General features: G+C 38.1%; 1 protein-coding gene across 3 annotated transcripts in view; it reads left to right on the forward strand.

Annotated features, from left to right (window-relative positions):
* Nucleotides 1-17,601, forward strand: part of RANBP17 (RAN binding protein 17) — a 315,657-nt gene that overhangs the window by 195,557 nt on the left and 102,499 nt on the right. For 2 of the 3 annotated variants that reach the window (XM_022595127.3, XM_022595128.3), the window contains exon 15: nucleotides 16,018-16,077. The exons of the other annotated variant lie outside the window; for it this stretch is intronic. In XM_022595127.3, coding sequence (XP_022450835.2) covers nucleotides 16,018-16,077 — 60 coding nt within the window. The remainder of the gene's footprint in view (nucleotides 1-16,017; nucleotides 16,078-17,601) is intronic. 3 annotated transcript variants of the gene reach the window in all.

Here is a 17,601-nt window from a genome sequence, read left to right on the forward strand (position 1 = left end):
CTCTTAAGAAACCTGAGGCTTTCTTTCTCATCAGAAGCCTCAAACAGGTTTCCTTTGGGGGTCATTTTTCCTGGCATTATATTCTGGATTCAACCAGCATTCTGGGCTGGGTAAGCTAGCATCTTACCATCCTCTGTCTCCAAGCCTATAATCCTCTCTTAGGCCATCTGTGCTTTAAAATAAAATCTATATTTCTTTTTACTTTGTCCTAAGCCAGAGTCCTTTGTCTCTCTCTAATGAAAAGCAGAAGAGGAGCTGAAACTTTTCTTTGGTATAAATTCCTAGGGACAAACTCATATCCCAAAAGCCTCAGGAGTTGACTTGCCCTTATTTCTGTCCAGGATTCCTCTGTTCCCTGGCCCTCCAAACTTTTTCAGCAGCCCTTTTGGGGATTTCTATATGTTTTGATACTACCAAAAATAAAGAAATGGCCTTTTTTATCAGAGTGATGGAGAAAGATTGGATAAAATAACATGAAAGAACCAATTATACAACTTGAGGAAGTCTCACACCAGAAGTTGCCCGTGATAGTAATGCAATTGTAAATGGGATGGGCTCCGAGTACATGTCATATTTATTCTTCTGAAAGCCGCATGGCGGGCTCTATACTTCATTCCCTAGAAATAGTGTTTCTAGGCTGCATAATGCCTTACCTTTCCTTAAAAAACTAACACAAAAAAAGCAGGGAAAAGCATTACTTTAATTACTAAGGTGGATTTTTAAGTACTCAAAGGACATTTCAGAGAAGCCCCCATATTGTGTCTAATAGCCCCACGAGGAAGAATAAACATTTATCAGTCACCTATAATATGCAATGCCAAACATTTCACAAAGATTTCCCTTATTCCTTGCAACAATCTCATGAGATTCTACCTCTAACATTGGAAAGGAAATGCATCCAAGGAGATTTCCTACTCTTTCTTCCCTTTTACCTTGGGCATTAGGGTGAGGTGAAAAAGTAGTAATAACAAATAAGGCTGAAGACCAGATTTGTATGACGCGCATAAAATAATCAAAGGAAGACATAGATGATGAGCACTATGCCCCCAAAAGTCTAGAGCATATTGAAAAGTAGATGAGGCTTTCTTTGACAGGGAGAGCAGAACAAGGAAATAGAATCATCAAGAGGAGGAATGCCATTTATTGTGTAGCTTCTAGGTGCCAGTATGCTGCTAGGTGCTTCACGCATGTAATCAGTTTAAGCCTCACAACAATCATGTAGGGTGAGTGAGCTTTTCCTCATTTTACAGGGGAAATCTGGGGAGCAGCACGGTTAAATAACTTCATCCAGGTCGTACAGCTAGTGAGTTTGGGGACAGGGATTAAACTCAGGTTCTACGTGTAAAATCCTCTAACACTAAAAAGAAAAAGTATGTAAAATTTTATACATGTACATTTTCCTGGGAGATGGTCGGTATCTTTAATAGATTCATAAAGGAGTTCATGCCCCCTCCCCCAAAGTTAAGAACTTCTTCTAAGTTATGCCACTTTAAGAAGAGCCAACTGAGGAAATTGGAGCTGTGCGAGCCTTGTTTTATGTTCCCCATTTAGACGTTTTCCCAGGTAATAGTAGTAAGTTAAACCAGGAAAAAAAATTCTTACAATTCTTTAGGCCTGAGAAAGCTAATTTATTTTGCTAGAGAAGTAGCATAGTGTACTGGGGTAGGGGAACAGGTTCTAGAGTCACATTGCTTAAATTTAAACCCTAACTCTACCACTTATTTGTTCTTTTGCCTCAAATACACCTAATCCCTCCATCTCAATTTCCTCATTATAAAACTAGAATAGTTGTAGAAGTACCTACCTCATGGTAGATGGCAGCATTAAATTAGTAAATGTATGTGAAGTGCTTACTAGCACAGTGGTGCTTTCCGGGGGTGATTTTATCCTCCAGAGGACATTTGACAATGTTAAAGACATTTTTGGTTGTCACGATTTGGGGGAGGGGTGCTACTGGCGTCTAGTGAATAGAGGCCAGAGATGCGGCTCAACATTTTACAATGCACAGGACAGCCCCACACAACAAAAACATCAGTAGTGCTGAGGTTGAGAACCTGTGTTAACACAATGACTGACATATACATTTCAGTAAATACTTGCTATTATTTTGTGTTAATGATTAAGAAAAACAGGGAAGAGCAAGTGAAATTACGATTCATTCATCTTTTCTGAGCAGCTAAAGAAAAGTAAAAAAAGTTAATATCAGGTAATAAACTACTCTACCCAATAAATAGTCATAAATTCAATATTATATGGAAAAACCCACTTAAAGAATGTGATTTTATGATAACGTAAATGAATATGAAGCCATGTTTGAGGCTCTCATGTGTGCTTTCTAAAGAGTTCTGTAGTTTAATACTATTTGGTATTGATGTAACTGTATATTTTTAGAGCATTTCATGATCATATATAAAAAATAATTGGTTAAGAGTGTGGTCTTTGGCATTATTCTTACTTGGGTTCAGAACCCACCTCTGTCACATACAAACTGTCTGACTCCATAGACACATCACTTCTTTGAGCCTCAGTTTCTTTAGTGGTAAAATTATGATATTAATGCCTACCAGCTTCATTGAGTTATCATATTGATTAAATGAGATAAAGCGTATAAAGTACTTGGCAGAGTCCCTAGCAAATATTAAGCACTGAGTAAGTGATAGTTGCTCATATTATCTTCATCATCATTGTCATCATCTCTGTCCCTGGAACTTTAGTACCCACCAGTGGTGGGATAAAAACTAGAGTGACCAACTAGGAGGCTGTTAGCAAAGTAAACCTGACCATGGGTTCTGTAACTAGCATGTGCAAGCCATCTGACTTGACATGCTGCCTTTACCAATTCCATAAAATCACCCTCAACTTCCCTCGCCACTCTACAAGGGCTCTTTCCTAGTTTGATACCTACCAACATCCATTTCCAGCATCCCTGACCCCTTTTGGAGATACCCTGGATATTTTACTCCTTTTTAGTGATGTCTACGTTGTGATATTTTTCACAGGTGTCCATTGAAGTGCCAAGTAATTACATAGTTTTGGTTTTTGTTTTGTTTTGTTTTTCTCAAAACCCCACATCACACCGTTAAGGGAATCTGAACTCTATTTCCTGTCTGGCTCCTCTCACCATATGACAGTTCATTTTATTTTTTTTTAACTTACTGTATTTTTAGCCTTCTAAGTTATATTATCCTTTGAAGTTCCTAGCTTAGTTTGTTCAAGGCAAAACAAAAGTGATATTTTGTGAAAAATAATGTGTAGTTTGGTTCTGCATGTGATAAAGAGACACTGTGATTGCTTTCTTTCTGTTCCTAGAAGCTGATTTATTATTAATTAACTTATTTAGAAGCTAATTTAAGTTTCTTCTTTTACTGTACTTGGGCAGTAGAGAGTATAGTCTGCAAACATGGTTTAAGATTTGGGTTAGATTGCATACATCTTTATTAATGTGTTCCATAAGCCAAGTTTTAATATCCTTTTATTGTGCTGTTGTTAAAAGAATTTTCTTAAATCTAAGGAATGTGTCTTCATCTTGAAGAAAGATAATTTTTCCACCTCTCTGAGTTTAAAATAGAGGAACCTGCAAAGAAAAGGAAATTGCATTTTTGAACAACAGATCTCAGAGTAGTCTCTGGATTTGCAGGTTGTTGCTCTTCATCCTCTGAGCCAATTGAATGTATCACATGGGCACCAGTGAGCAGATGTGGGGAGGACGCAAGCAGGATGTGGAAGCAGGAGCCAGCAGCGCTGGCAGACTGGCAAATGCTTCTGTTTTGCTAAGCACCTGCTTTTTTGTATTCAGACTATCCGAACCATCTGCTTTTATATTCTCTTTACTTACTGTCAGCCATTTTGGAGTTTTTAAAAAGCTTCAAAAGTGACTGGGAATTTTTCACAGTAAGCTAGGAATCCATACCACTCTTTTAAAAACTTGTGCTTTTAGGATATTCCTACTTAATTCTCAAGACATAGTTGCTTTTTAATTTAGGTACAGTGTGTTATGTGTTGTATATTTTTCTCCCTTCCCAATTACTTACTCTCAGACATCAGTATTTGAATTGCCTAAACAGATAGTTGACCGTCATCCGATACATTAACAACAAGATACTTAATGATTGAATGTAAATGATTGTTTACTTACCCCTTCTCATTAAAAAAAAAGAAAAACATTGTACCGTTTAATGAAAATTCGTAATTCTTTATAAGCTTAACTGTTTTCTAATATGCAACTGATGTCCTCACTGGAAATAGTATTTATAGAGTACCTGTTGTGCACCAGATACTGTGCTAGGCATTTTGTCCAAATTATTGCTAATCCTCTCTCTCTACAGCCTTACAAGGTAAGTATTATTACCTTCATTTTGTGAATGAAGAAATTGATTCTTAAAGAAGTTGAGAAAGTTGTTTAGGGTCACACTTGAGACTGGGGATTTGAGCTCTAGCTTCTCTAGCTCTTCTACACTGTTCTTCAAAAATGTTGTCATGTGGGCTTCCCTGGTGGCGCAGTGGTTGAGAGTCCGCCTGCCGATGCAGGGGACACGGGTTCGTGCCCCGGTCTGGGAGAATCCCACGTGCCGCGGAGCGGCTAGGCCCATGAGCCATGGCCGCTGAGCTTGCGCGTCCAGAGCCTGTGCTCCGCAACGGGAGAGGCCACAACAGTGAGAGGCCCACGTACCGCAAAAAAAAAAAAAAAAAAGTCACGTCAAAGAGATGATACAATATGTGATAGAGGGCCTCAGCATAAGGAATCAGGGATGGTACAATTTATTTAGCTGCAGGTGAGTACTCTTCATCTCTAGTCATTGAGAAGTACTGTTGGCACTTGGTCCTCTGCTTCTGCTTTAAGTTTTTTAAAAAATGCTTTTACTTAAAAAGAAAGAAAAGGAACACTTGTAGCCTGTTTCTAAAAACTTACAACAGCTAATTTGTTTTTTCCTTGAGCTTTCCGCCTGTCAACATTAAGCCCTCTAGTAGCCTTTTAAGATGGTAATCAGAATTGAATGGCGATGTTGTTACATGTTTTTTGACCTTTATCACTACCCAAAAATGTGGTCTGTACAAAACAGACCCCAGAGATGCAATAATTCAAATGATTTAAAAGCACAGTCAGTAGACATAACCTCTATTTATATTTCACTTTTTGTAGAGCGCAGCTCACATATACACTGTAGAAATCAACAGTATGAAAGTATTAGGCCTCTTCAGCCTAGAAAGTTAAACACTTAAGAGAGAAGATCAGGTTTTTGGCTTTTTTAATCAATATTGGTAGAACTTGAAAATTTTGTAAATATTTAAATTCAAGAGTACCCTTAGCCTTACATTAAGTTCAGGGCAAATAAGAAGAAGTTCTGCTTTCTTTGGTGGATAATGAAATTTTATGGGGCTTATTTTTCCAGGGAGTGCCACAAAATGAAAATACAAATAGGTCGATAAGTCCATGAATGAAAGATTCTCAGCTACTTAAGGAGAGATAGAAATTTCTGGGCTCCATCTCTAACCTTCTGAGGTTAATGGTCATCGCTGGAGGCTAAGTCACTGGAGTCATAATCAGAGACAGTAAAGAACCAAATGAGCCTTTAGCTGATATGCTGTGTTCTTATATAATTAACAGAGGCAGTAATCTCCTTCCTGGCCTACCTCAGACTTTCCTCTTGTTCAAGGAAATAGAGGCAAAGTTGTCACAATTTTGCCACCTTGGCCCTTCTTTTCAATTCCCAACCCTAACTACTTTTCTTTAGTAATACAGATGAGGTAGAGAGGAATTTTTTTTCCACATTCAGTACTTACTTTTGGAACTATGGATTTAGAGTTTTGGGGGGGGTACATATTTAATTGATACCTTGTGAGCAGATGAACCTCCCCCAAGGAACTGGGTATATAAGGATGAAAGACACTCTCAGCTCAAAGATGTGGAAAATAAACATTTCTAACGGAAAATAAAGAATTGAAAAGTGAGAAGCCCAAGAATACTGTGTCCATGAAGGTAAAAATATCAAGAAGAGGAAACACATGATGTCAGAGACAACAAAGTGTTCAAGAAGAATAAAAGCTTGACCTCTCTGGCTGTGGTCCATCACACACACTGTAGTCAGACAAATCTTAAACACCACTTTTATCATAGGGCCCTTCCCACTTCAGAGACCTCTCTCTTGCCTTCATCTAGCCAACAGTCCTCAGCTTCTAAGGTCCTCCAGAATCTAGCTCCACCTACTAGCCAATTTTAGTTTTCACAGACCCCCTCTATCAAGCTGACTCTCACCATCTTTATCTTGGATTACATTGTTCTCTTTTTTCTTCTCCCCATTCCCCCCGCTTACCCCACAGCAATCTCCATCCTTCAGTGTCCTATTCCAGTAGGCACTCTTACAGTTCTTAATACCTGGATCATATTCATTAAAACTTAGTTAAATAATAATGATAATGACAATGCTAGCACTCGTTTATTGTTTATTATATGCCATGATGCACTATAATAATAAGCTTTTACATACATTGTATCTTGTAGACCTCAAAATAATCTTGTGATAAAGGTGTTCTTAACCCCAGTTCTGCCATAACGTAACTTGACTAAGAACACAGTGGTAGGAAGGGGCATGCACAAGATTTGGCCTTTAAATCTAACTCTAAATTCACTAAATGACTAACTGATTCCCAGTCTTGCTCCTTAAGTGTTCTGCTCTGTGTCCTTGTTTTCTTAACAAAGTTTGAGATTCTTGAGGACAGAGGCAATATCCTAGGTATAAGATACGTATCGCATATCTGTCGCTATTGATTGAATATGGGTTAGGTAGGGTGAGATGGTCAGATTTCATGGTGACAAAAACAGAAATTTTATTCTGATTCTAGTCATTTTTTTGAAGTAGGTGTTGTTAATTAGAGCAGTGTTTTATTAGGAGACAGTGGATTGGAACCAGCTAATGTTCCGTTTTTAAGGATTGTAAATTAGAAAAGGATCTGCACCCCTTCCCACATACCTTGCTCTAAGCATCTCTTCCATCTGGATGTTCCTGAGTTACATCCTTTCATAATATACCAGTAATCTAGTAAATAAAGTGTTTCTTTGAGTTCTATGAGCCACTCTAGCAAATTAATCAAACCCAAGGAAGAAGTCCCTGGATCTTCGATCTGTAGCTAGTTGGTCAGAAGCACAGGTGACAACCTAGACTTTCTTACTTCCTTTTTTATTGGACTTTCAATTGGTGTTTGAAAATTAGGAGCAGTCTTGTGTGACAGAGCCCTTAATTGGATGTGAGACATCCAAGTAGTGTCCCCTGAGAACTGCTCGGTGGTGTTGGAGAAGACATGTAGACATTACAAATACATGTAATTGCCTACTATGTACTAAACAATGGGCCATAATATTGACTACTATTATAAAGAGAGGTAGTCCTGCCATCATAGACAGGTGGAGAACACAGAGCTGACAGGCATCATTGTTTGATATGATAAGGCCCATATTTGATATGCAGAGCAACAGTGGGACCGTATAGGAGAACACCTAATGTAATCTTGGGAAAGTCCAGGAAGGATTCCCGGACCAGAAGAGTCCAGCTTTACGTTTTCCACTTTCCTATTCAAGATTGCAAAACAAGACCAAGAAACCTAAGTATCAGTACACTTCAGACTGTTTAACAAATTGGTGACAGTGTAAATGTTCCATCCCTGATAGGATGGTAATTAGTAAGGCAAATGAATTCCTCTACCCCTCTCAGTTGGCACCAAGAACCACCCACCCCTCCTACTCTGTCAGATAGGTGCCAGATATAAGGCAAGGTTGTTTTCCGTGCATTGAATAACATAGCACCCAGTAGAAAGTTTAATTTGGATTTTCTATGGTAAATATCCATGAATACATATTTTTTCCAAGTAGCTAGGAAGCAGTGTTGTCAGTTAGTGAAAACTGTTGAGTAGGAAGTTGGAGAACAAGCCATTTCACTGTGTAGCCTTCTTGAGCCGTCTTCTAAACCCCATCTAAAAAAAAATGGAGTTCATGATACCTGCCCTGCCTGCTTTGAATGCACAATCTTAGTGATCTAAGGGAGACAGTACATTGAACGAGCTCTTTCCCAGCCAAAAGGGATAATTCAAGTAACTAAAGATTTAAAATAAAATTTTGTCAGTGAGATATAGGAGGGAGAGAAGAGGGCCATAGAGAAGGTTCATGTTTTGTCAGCTATTTTTCTTGGTTGCTAATTAAGAATTTATCATTTTAAATCAGCTACAGTGTGGGGAAAGGTCATGATTTCAATAAACATGAGTAATACTATTAAAAAGAAACAGAAGATAAGGAAATATACCTGGGTTCTCTACATGTAAAGATATGTGGTTTATAGAACATTAGTTATTTATGGTGGTAATGATTCCCCTCTAAAAAGTCTATGAAAATGAAATAAAATTATTTCATTGAACTTTTCAAAAAACATATCTTCCACGAATTCCTAATTGTTAATCATCATAATCAAGCTGATTTCAAAAGAAAGGGAGAAAAAGTAGATCTGAATGGAGAAATGGAATGCTAGAGAATATAGAATTTTTATTCATTTGTATGGTGGACTGTCATCTTGAAGTAAATATGAAATGGATCAAAGTTGTTTGTGCTTTGAAAATTGAAGCAGTGTTCATCATACATAATTGAACAAAGTTGAAATTTTGTAGGTATAAAACAAAAAAAAAAGCCACAGCTATAATAGCTATTGCAGGAAATGGAGGAAATTAATAATAAAAGACAATACACTACCTCATAAATACATGCTCATCATGTGATTAGAGGGTGAGAGCATTAAGCTAATACCCTGATTAATTTAACAGTTTAACCCTGAAATTAGAGTACAGACGGTTCAAAATTCACTTGTACATAAACCAACCAGAAAAACAAACAGCTTACTTTCATAAAGTAAGGTTTTTCGGCAGTTCTTTTGGATACGTGAAGATAATATTCTCTTAAAAGAGATTATTACTTAGCAAGACATGTTTGTTTGATGTATTTCTTAAAAAAATAACCAAGTTTCTTATCTTTTTTTAAGAAAATATATTAAGGAACAGATTGAGGGCATTTTTGCCTTACATCCAGTGATCTTGCCTTTTATAACTTGTCCTCAAGTAACTCCTAGGAGCTATGATTTTTAAGACTGAATGATACTAGGAACATGAATTAGGCAGGAAAAGGGTATTTTCGTAGGTCTCTGTATTCACTGAGTAAAGTTTAAATTAACCTTGACTAGAGCATCTTTGAGTACCTTTTTGATGCATAAAATAGTTTATCAAAACATATTTTAAAATAAATTTTGGAGGATTTTTAGAAGTGCAAACAGCAAAAGAGTATTTTACTAGAAAGGCTTTTATTTTATATCACGTCGACATTTGTGAATCACTATGTTTTTTCAATCACTTATTTGGTAAAAGTCCACAATTTGCCAAAATGGTTAATAGAACACAAATACAGACATTTCATGTGATGTACCATGTAAATGTAAACCTTTGTAGTTACATGTTTTTGTAGCAAGAGAATTGTTTTAAAAGGCACGTAATTTATTAGCTATCGGTAGCTTCTTTATTGCCTTGCCGCGCTGCAGTAATAAATAAAAAAAAGTGAACTGATTTTACAAATGGCACACAAGGTGCACATTTTGTGGGGGAAAAAAGTCTCTTTTTAAAGAATTGGCATTAAATCCTTTTTTTGTGATGACAAAGAGGCTAAGAGTGCAAACTGTATTTTCTGTTTATCGAAAACAGTCTTTTTTCTCGGGGGCATTTTTTCCTATGATCATCAAGGGATTTCAAAAGCAATAAAGTGTGGAATCATTGTTCGACTTGAACAGTATTAAAACTTAGGTTTTAATTTCAGTGAAGTAATAAGATTTGAACCTGTCTCACATTACAGCACTGTAAGGCATTTAGCAATTGTATTTTAAAAGAGGTTTTTAAGATGCAGCTCACTTGTAAGCTCACTGTCTGTCAGTAATTAATAGTTTTTCTTCAGCATAGGCTGTTGTGATCAAACCAAGAAATATCTGGGTTTTCAGTAACACATTGTGATAATTGTGAGTGTTTATTCCTAATTAGTCTAAATGTCTAATAATTGTCAGCTTGCTTCCCTGGCTGCTTAAAAAGAGAGTGACATTTAAAGCTACAGTTGTGTCTTTGGGCTTTTAAAAATATGAACGTAGATGTACATGTATATTTCAATAAGCTTTACACCCAGCAAGATTATATGTCAGTTGACTCATTCATTAACCAAGTATTTTATCCTTCAATATCATTTCCTAGTTTTTAGACATTACATCATCTGTGTACGTAAAAAAAAAAAAATGTTTCCAGATACAGTATTATATGTACAGCTAAACCCAAACTGACAATCTGGATTCTTCAGTACTCATCACTGAAACTTACCTTTACTTCTCAAGAAAGCTTTTAAAATATGAGCATTTCTATTAGATCAATGTGGCAACATACTTGCTGATGAAAGATTGTAGTTACCATTTTGAATTGCTATTGAAAATAATTGCCTCTACAAAAGGAAACATCTGTATGATAGCACATGGTTAAAGCTGCCATCAATTTTTAACATTTGAGGGTTGAGCTATGACCTTTTATGATGACTGTGAACAGTAACTGCCTCCATTAGCCATAAGTTTTGTTTCTTTATTTTAGTAGATGGCCTAGGCTGTAAATATTAGAGAATCTAAAATAAATCAACATATTGTCCTAAGGATACAAAATGTAAGAGCTATTTGTGGTTGGGAGCCCTTGACAGATCGTTTGGATGAGGCAGATGATTGCCTGCCTAGCGTATCTGGTCTGCATTGCTGTGCCTGCAGGCAGTTTAGTGCTGTGGTTGTATATTGATGTCAGGGTTAGTACTGAGTGGCTAGCAGTGACAGATGTCTATAATTACAGGCAGTGCTTCCAGTATTTCTGAAAAGCCAGCCTATGTTGAACAATTATCTTATTTCTGCCTTGCCAAAGAGCGTGTTCCAATTGCTAGTATTAGCAGTGGTGAATATAGCGCTTCATCTGCTGCCTTGGGTCAAATGTGGGAAAAGCACTTGGTTATAAAACATAAATGCAAAATATTTTTTTAACACTGAATTAGTTCAGTTCAGTGTTTTCCTAATTTTTATCTTCCCATAATGTTTCTGTTGAAGGAATCTTGAAATAATAGAAGCACATTTGGCTACTTATTGGGATTTTGTTTTCCCTTAAGCCTGTGTGTCTCCCCAGCGCCGGTATCCCTTGCTTTACTGAATAGATGTGTTTAAGCAAAGTTGGCTTTGAAACGACTTTCTCCAACGTGGATTACGTTTTCTGATTGACTCCCATTACAAAATTGGAAATGCATTTCCATGGACAACCTCCCACACCTTTTGACGAGGAAAATTGTAAAAGGATAGACAGTGCTGAAATGTGCGAAATACCTTAGTGCACTGGTGCCTTTACATTAACTGAGAAATTGCAGTTTTCAACTTTTGTTTTAACCCTTTTTTTTAAGCCTTCAGCCACTTATTGTCCTTTCCTATCTCCAAGTGTACATGACCACCTCCTTCCATATTGCCTCTTAGCCCGCTTTAGTGACTCATTAGAAATGCTTTCATGCTTGTTGGTCCCAGTTCTCAACTGTCCTTTTTTTCTGGTTATTTGCATTTCTGAGACATGGGCTGTAATACCACTCTCCCGAGCAGATGCATCTGCCTTACTTACACAATACTCTCCAACCTTAACATTCCTGAAGTTCCTAAAGTTCAGGGCACTGGGTATTAAAACATTATCCATGCTGTAAGTGACAAATTCTGTATTTCCAGGTAATGTAGACTGAGAAATGCCTAGGAAATAGCACTTGAGGTCATGTTTCTTTCCAACCTTAATCTAACCTGTATTGGGTTTCTACTTTGTGCTTCACTCCACTTTGTGGCATTATTTATTACATTTTCTCATTTAGTCTTCTCAGCAATATTCTCTTTAGTAGGTAGGAGTATCTTCATTTTGCAGAATATGAAAAAAAGATTTCAGGAAGGTTAAAAACTTGTTTAGTGTCCTGGGTTTTCGACCAAATCATCATACCCTAAACCCAAGTGTGCTTTCCAGTGTATCACGTTACCTATGTAGGTATTTAGACATGAGTCCAGACATGATCAGTTTTAAGTGTAATGATTGATAAGACCATCATCACAGCTTCATCCCCGTATTTGCTATTTTACTTCCCGAGGAAAAATCTCATCACTACAACCACAGATTGGACCTCTAGTTCTGGCTATCCAGCAGTCACAAGAGAATCGAGCTACATCCTAGATATCTGCTAAAATCCACCCTACTTTAGGAGAAGCAACTCAACCCATGGCCTAGTGTCAGAGATAAATATTATATTCATATATGAAAGGCAGCCCCTTTCTGTTCTTACTGGGCCTATCACACAAAAACCTTTTTGATAACTTAAAACTCTAATGATGATGTTCTGGAACCCCTTGTCTGTGAGCATTTAATTTAGCAAAGAAAACTCAGAGAATCGGATGGACTTGTTTACCTGAATTGGGAAGACTTTGATAACTTATTGGACACAGGGATGTAAATCATCTACTTAACCCAGAGATGAGAACTTATCCTGCACACAGGAAACAGGAACTTGTGATGACTCTAAAAAGGAAGATGAGGGCTTTGAAATCAGGAACTTAGGTTGTACAGAGCCCTTGGGCTAAAACATCACCTGCTACCACATAGCGTTCTGTTTTCCTCCTGTCTCCTTTCCCATCACATTTACTGTTCCGCCTCTGTAAAATAGAAGTTATAGGTAGAAGACAGAAGATTAGGAGTTAGTCTGTCTTTCACTGGGGCTCTCTTCCCTCTAATCACTCTTCTTTAACCACTATTAAAGTTACTCACATGCCAGTTTAGAAGAAATATTTACTTTCCACCATCTAGTCCAGATAAAGCACAAATAAAAGGGACCGTCATCTTGGTGCATGCCTCATAATCTTAATGCCAGACTAATGTTTGACTATCTTACTTAATAATAGTAGTGGCCATTTAGTGACCACGTATTCTAATGGCTAATAGCTAATGTTTATTTGGTGCATACTGTGTGCTAAAAACTTTCCAAGTGTTCCTGACACTGTGCTGGCAGTGCTGTATATAATACAGCATTTGATGACAATAATATTGGGTTGGCCAAAAGGTTCCTTTGGTTTTTAAGTAAAAATAAAAGACACATTTTTCATTTTCACCAAGAACTTTATTGAACAACCTATTCATTGTTTTGTTCCACTACCTTCTGCCGTTTTTCAGGCAACTTCATAATTCCATGGTCCCAAAACCTTTGGTCTTTTTGAGCAAAGAACTGTTCCAGGTGCCTTTTACAGTCTTCCAGGCAATGGAAATGTTTTACATTAAGAGAATTTTGTAAAGACCTAAATAAATGGAAATCTGAAGGTGCAATGTCTGGTGAATGTGGCGGATGAATCGGAACTTCCCAGACAAGCTGTAACAGTTTTTGCCTGGTCATCAAAGAAACATGCGGTCTTATGTTATCCTGATGGAAGATTATGCGTTTTCTGTTCACTAATTCTGGACGCTTTTCGATGAGTGCTGCTTTCAAGTGGTCTAACTGGGAGCAGTACTTGTTGGAATTAACCGTTTGGTTTTCCAGAAGGAGCTCATTAGTAGAGGACTCCCTTCCAATCCCACCACCATATACACATCACCTTCTTTGGATGAAGACCAGCCTTTGGTGTGGTTGGTGGTGGTTCATTTCGCTTGCCCCATGATGTCTTCCGTTCCACATTATTGTACAGTATCCACTTTTCATTGCCATCACAATTTGTTTTAAAAACGGAACATTTTCATTACGTTTAAGTAGAGAATCACATGAGGAAATATGGTCAGAAAGGTTTTTTTCGCTTAACTTACGTAGAACCCAAACATCAAAGCGATGAACATAACCAGGCTGGTGCAAATGATTTTCAACGCTTGATTCGGATGCTTTGAGTATGTCACCTATCTCCCGTGTACTGATTGTTCTCAGTTAATGTCTTGATTTGATCGCTGTCAACTTCAACTGGTCTACCTGACCACGTAGCATTGTCCAGCAAGAAATCTCCAGCACGAAACTTCGCAAGCCACTTTTGACACGTTCGAACAGTCACAGCACCTTCTGCATACACTGCACAAATCTTTTTTTTTGCATTCCAGTTGTGTTTTTACCTTTCTTGAAATAATAAAGCATAATATGCTGAAAATGTTGCTTCTTTTCTTCCATCTTCAATATTAAAGTGGCTACACAAAAATTCACCAATTTTGATGTTTTTGTTTAAATGCACGCTCATATGACATCTGCCACATACAATCTAACAAACTTGTTTCGAATGAAGTTAAAGACAACTAAGTGCTACTAGAGCCATCTTAACAGAAAAAAACTGAACAAACTTTTTTGCCAACCCAATAATAATAGCCAGTACTTTATGGAAATTTTACCATGTACCAGGACTGTTGTAAGTGCTTTACATATGTTAACTGCTTTAATCCTCTCAAAGATTCTGTAAATTAGGGCCAACTATCATCCTCATTTTATATTTGAGAAAACTAAGGTGTAAAGGGTAAGCAGTTTGCTCAAAATCACTTAGTAAGTGGTGGAATCCAACTAGTCTTGGGCTTCAGAATCTATCTTTAACCACTTCACTAGACTGCCTTCTGTTTTGTGATATTATTCTTTCCATTTTACAGATGAAGAAACTGAGACTCTTAGAGGCTAACTAATTTTACTAGAATTATAGAGTTAATTTATTAAATAAAATATTGATTAAATGTCTGTTATCTGCCAAGCAGTGTGCTAGGCTAGCAAGTAGTGGCCTCACTCAGTATTCCATGTGCATTGCACTAGACATGCATTCTGTGTTTCCTTCTAGTTTAAGTTATCTAAAATATATACTCAACTTGCTCATTTCTGTCTCTTATTGAAAGAAGACTATGCTTCCTGGGCAACTGCATGTTGTCTTTGTTCACCAGTTAGACTTTTGCAAACGTTGTAGCTAATTTTCAACATAAAAGTATTCAGTAGGAAGACTAGGATGGAAGCGGTACTTAGCCTATTGCTGCGTATATTGCCTCCTCAGAGAAGGTTTGAAGTGTTTATTAGTGTTTGAAGATACTAGTGTTTGAAAGACGTCAGTAGGCCATCAGAAGGTGAACTCTGATCCTTTGCATTTAGGGCAAGTTAAAGTTTTCACTAACTAGGCTAGTGTGAGAGACAGAAAGTAAAAGCTACGAAGGACTATAGGATCAACGTTTTTGAGTAAAGTTTGAGAATATAATGAAAATAGCAGATTTGACAGAATAGTAAAAATATGCACAATGTCATTGGCAGCCCTTTTCTCATTCCATGGGCCATTATTCCTTTACTCTTTTTGTCAGGTTGTCCTTCCTAAAGGGATAGAGAGTTGAGTGGCTCATAGGAGGAAGGTACAGCAGTTGTTTTGGATGTAGGAAATGGGAGGTGTTTCAGAGAGGCAGGGTGGAGGCAGAGTGTGTGTGCAAGAGTTAGATTAAGTGGTGGAAGACTCAATGTGATTTGCTTAACTTTCTGAGTGACTACAGAAATGCGTTTCATTTATTGAACATATACTTTTACCCTTCAGAAGTTGACTTGGCCTACTTATATCATTAGCCCCAGTTGCCACATTTGCATAATTAGAGTGCCTCATGGGAAACAGCAGTATTAAGAGATTCTTAAAAATAGTTCTGTTAGGTGTTATTTATAATTTGTTCTTTTTCAGGGCTACCTTTAGTAACTGGTTTCTTGAATTATTTCATGGAAGCAAACCCATTGTAATCCATATAACCACATCCAGGCTTCGAACAGCACTTCACTCTGCCTATGATCCTAGCCTCCAGAATAAAATCAAAGTCCCATGAATATTTTAAGTGACAACCACAAAGATCCTGAGCCACATTCTCCCTGTATCGGAAGTTGGGAAGGACTTCTGCTCTTCCCTTATCCCCGACACCAGGTGGCAGGTCCCTAAACTCTGTGCTTTTTAGGTTGTACGCCTGAGGAGTGATGTGTCCAGAGTTCCAAAGAAGGCTTGGAAAATAGTTCAGGTGAGTTGAGCTGCTGGTTATTGTGGTGGATCACCAGTCTTTATGCTTGTCTCACCACATCCCGAGATTCTTATTATTAAAACAGGCGCGTGCACAGTGATAAGTGTAGGGGTGCATTTTTCTTGATTCCCTTTTTTATGCACTGTGGAATCCTACAGTGTGCATGTTTTATAACGAAATGTTCTATAGTCAGCTAACGTTCGATAGTATTAACGGCGAAGCCTCTGTTCAGTGTGATTGCATAGTATGAAAGCAGCCTAGGTTTCTTGATTATAACGTTTCTGAAGTGGCCAATTCTAACCAGTTATTCATACCTGAAAGCAGAAAGTTGTATTTGGCTACAATGAATAGCATCTGTTATTGAACAGTATCTAGAGCACATGTATCTCTTGTGCCAGAATACGTTTCTGGCAGACACCTTTGAGAGGTGTAAAGGATTAAACAAAATCTTTTACTTCCCAGTTCCCCACCTCTACCATCACTCTCTCACAAACTTCATCCAGCATCAATTCTTTGCTCCAAAATGTAATCATGTCATCTTATAAATTTGCTGTTGCAAAGAATTATGAATCAAATGCCTGAAATGCCCCTTCAAACCATGATCTCAAAACCTTCTACCGAAATTAATCACACCTTCTTCCAGTAGTCCTGTGCCATAGCCATGGTTCGCTTCTTATTGTATGAGCTTGGAAAGATAATATATTTACCCAAGACTTTACCATGGCTTTAGCCCCAGAAGACTAGTTTAACAGAAGCTTGGCCCCAGATATGGAGTGAACTGGCAGCCAGCGGGAACAAAGCTGTGTCAGGACAAATGTACACTCCCCGTCTTCTCTAGTTGGCTTTCAGCTGGTTGCACCACAGGAGTCTTTCTATGGACTGTGTATCCTGTGACCAATAACTGGTGCTCTCGACCCAGGTCCCTCTTGGCTAGTGAAGGCCTGTCGGGAGACATTAGGTTCATGCTGGTGGAGATCCTTAGTCAGTGGCTCCCTGAAGGAAAATGGGGCAAACAGCCAGCTTCTGTTGAACAGGTGGTAGTTAGACCTTAGATCTGGTCGGGGCAGGAGGGAAAGAATCTCTCCAAAATTACCAGTGTTGCTGGTTTTCACACTGTACCTGTACTCCTCTTTCTAATAAATGATTGTTTAGAAACTAATCCAAAAATGTCTCTGGCGGCATCTGGAGCCCTTCCTTAGCAGTCTGGATTTGGGCCCAAGTGAGGAATGGAAACCCCACTGGGGTGCAAGCAAAAGAGGAAGCATGTTCTTAGCCATGCATCAGTGGAGGCCCCTACTGGGAGAGGGGATTATCACAAGGCAGCAGGCAGCCCTGTACCCCAGCCTGCTGAGTTCATGCTTTGTGCCACAGGATGTGGAGCGAAGGAAATGTGAGGCCAAAGTGGTCGCTCCAAGTTTTCTTATACAATAGCTTATTCAAGCAGATTGGGAACGCCTCTTAAGAGATTTGTTAGGTACATGTCCCCTTAGCAAGATGGCCACCACAGATGGTAGGTTCAGATAT

This window comes from Delphinapterus leucas, chromosome 3 (assembly GCF_059928025.1).
Source record: "Delphinapterus leucas isolate spDelLeu-1000000601 "Yukka" chromosome 3, BTC_Dleu_Yukka2, whole genome shotgun sequence".
Classification (NCBI taxonomy): domain Eukaryota; kingdom Metazoa; phylum Chordata; class Mammalia; order Artiodactyla; family Monodontidae; genus Delphinapterus; species Delphinapterus leucas.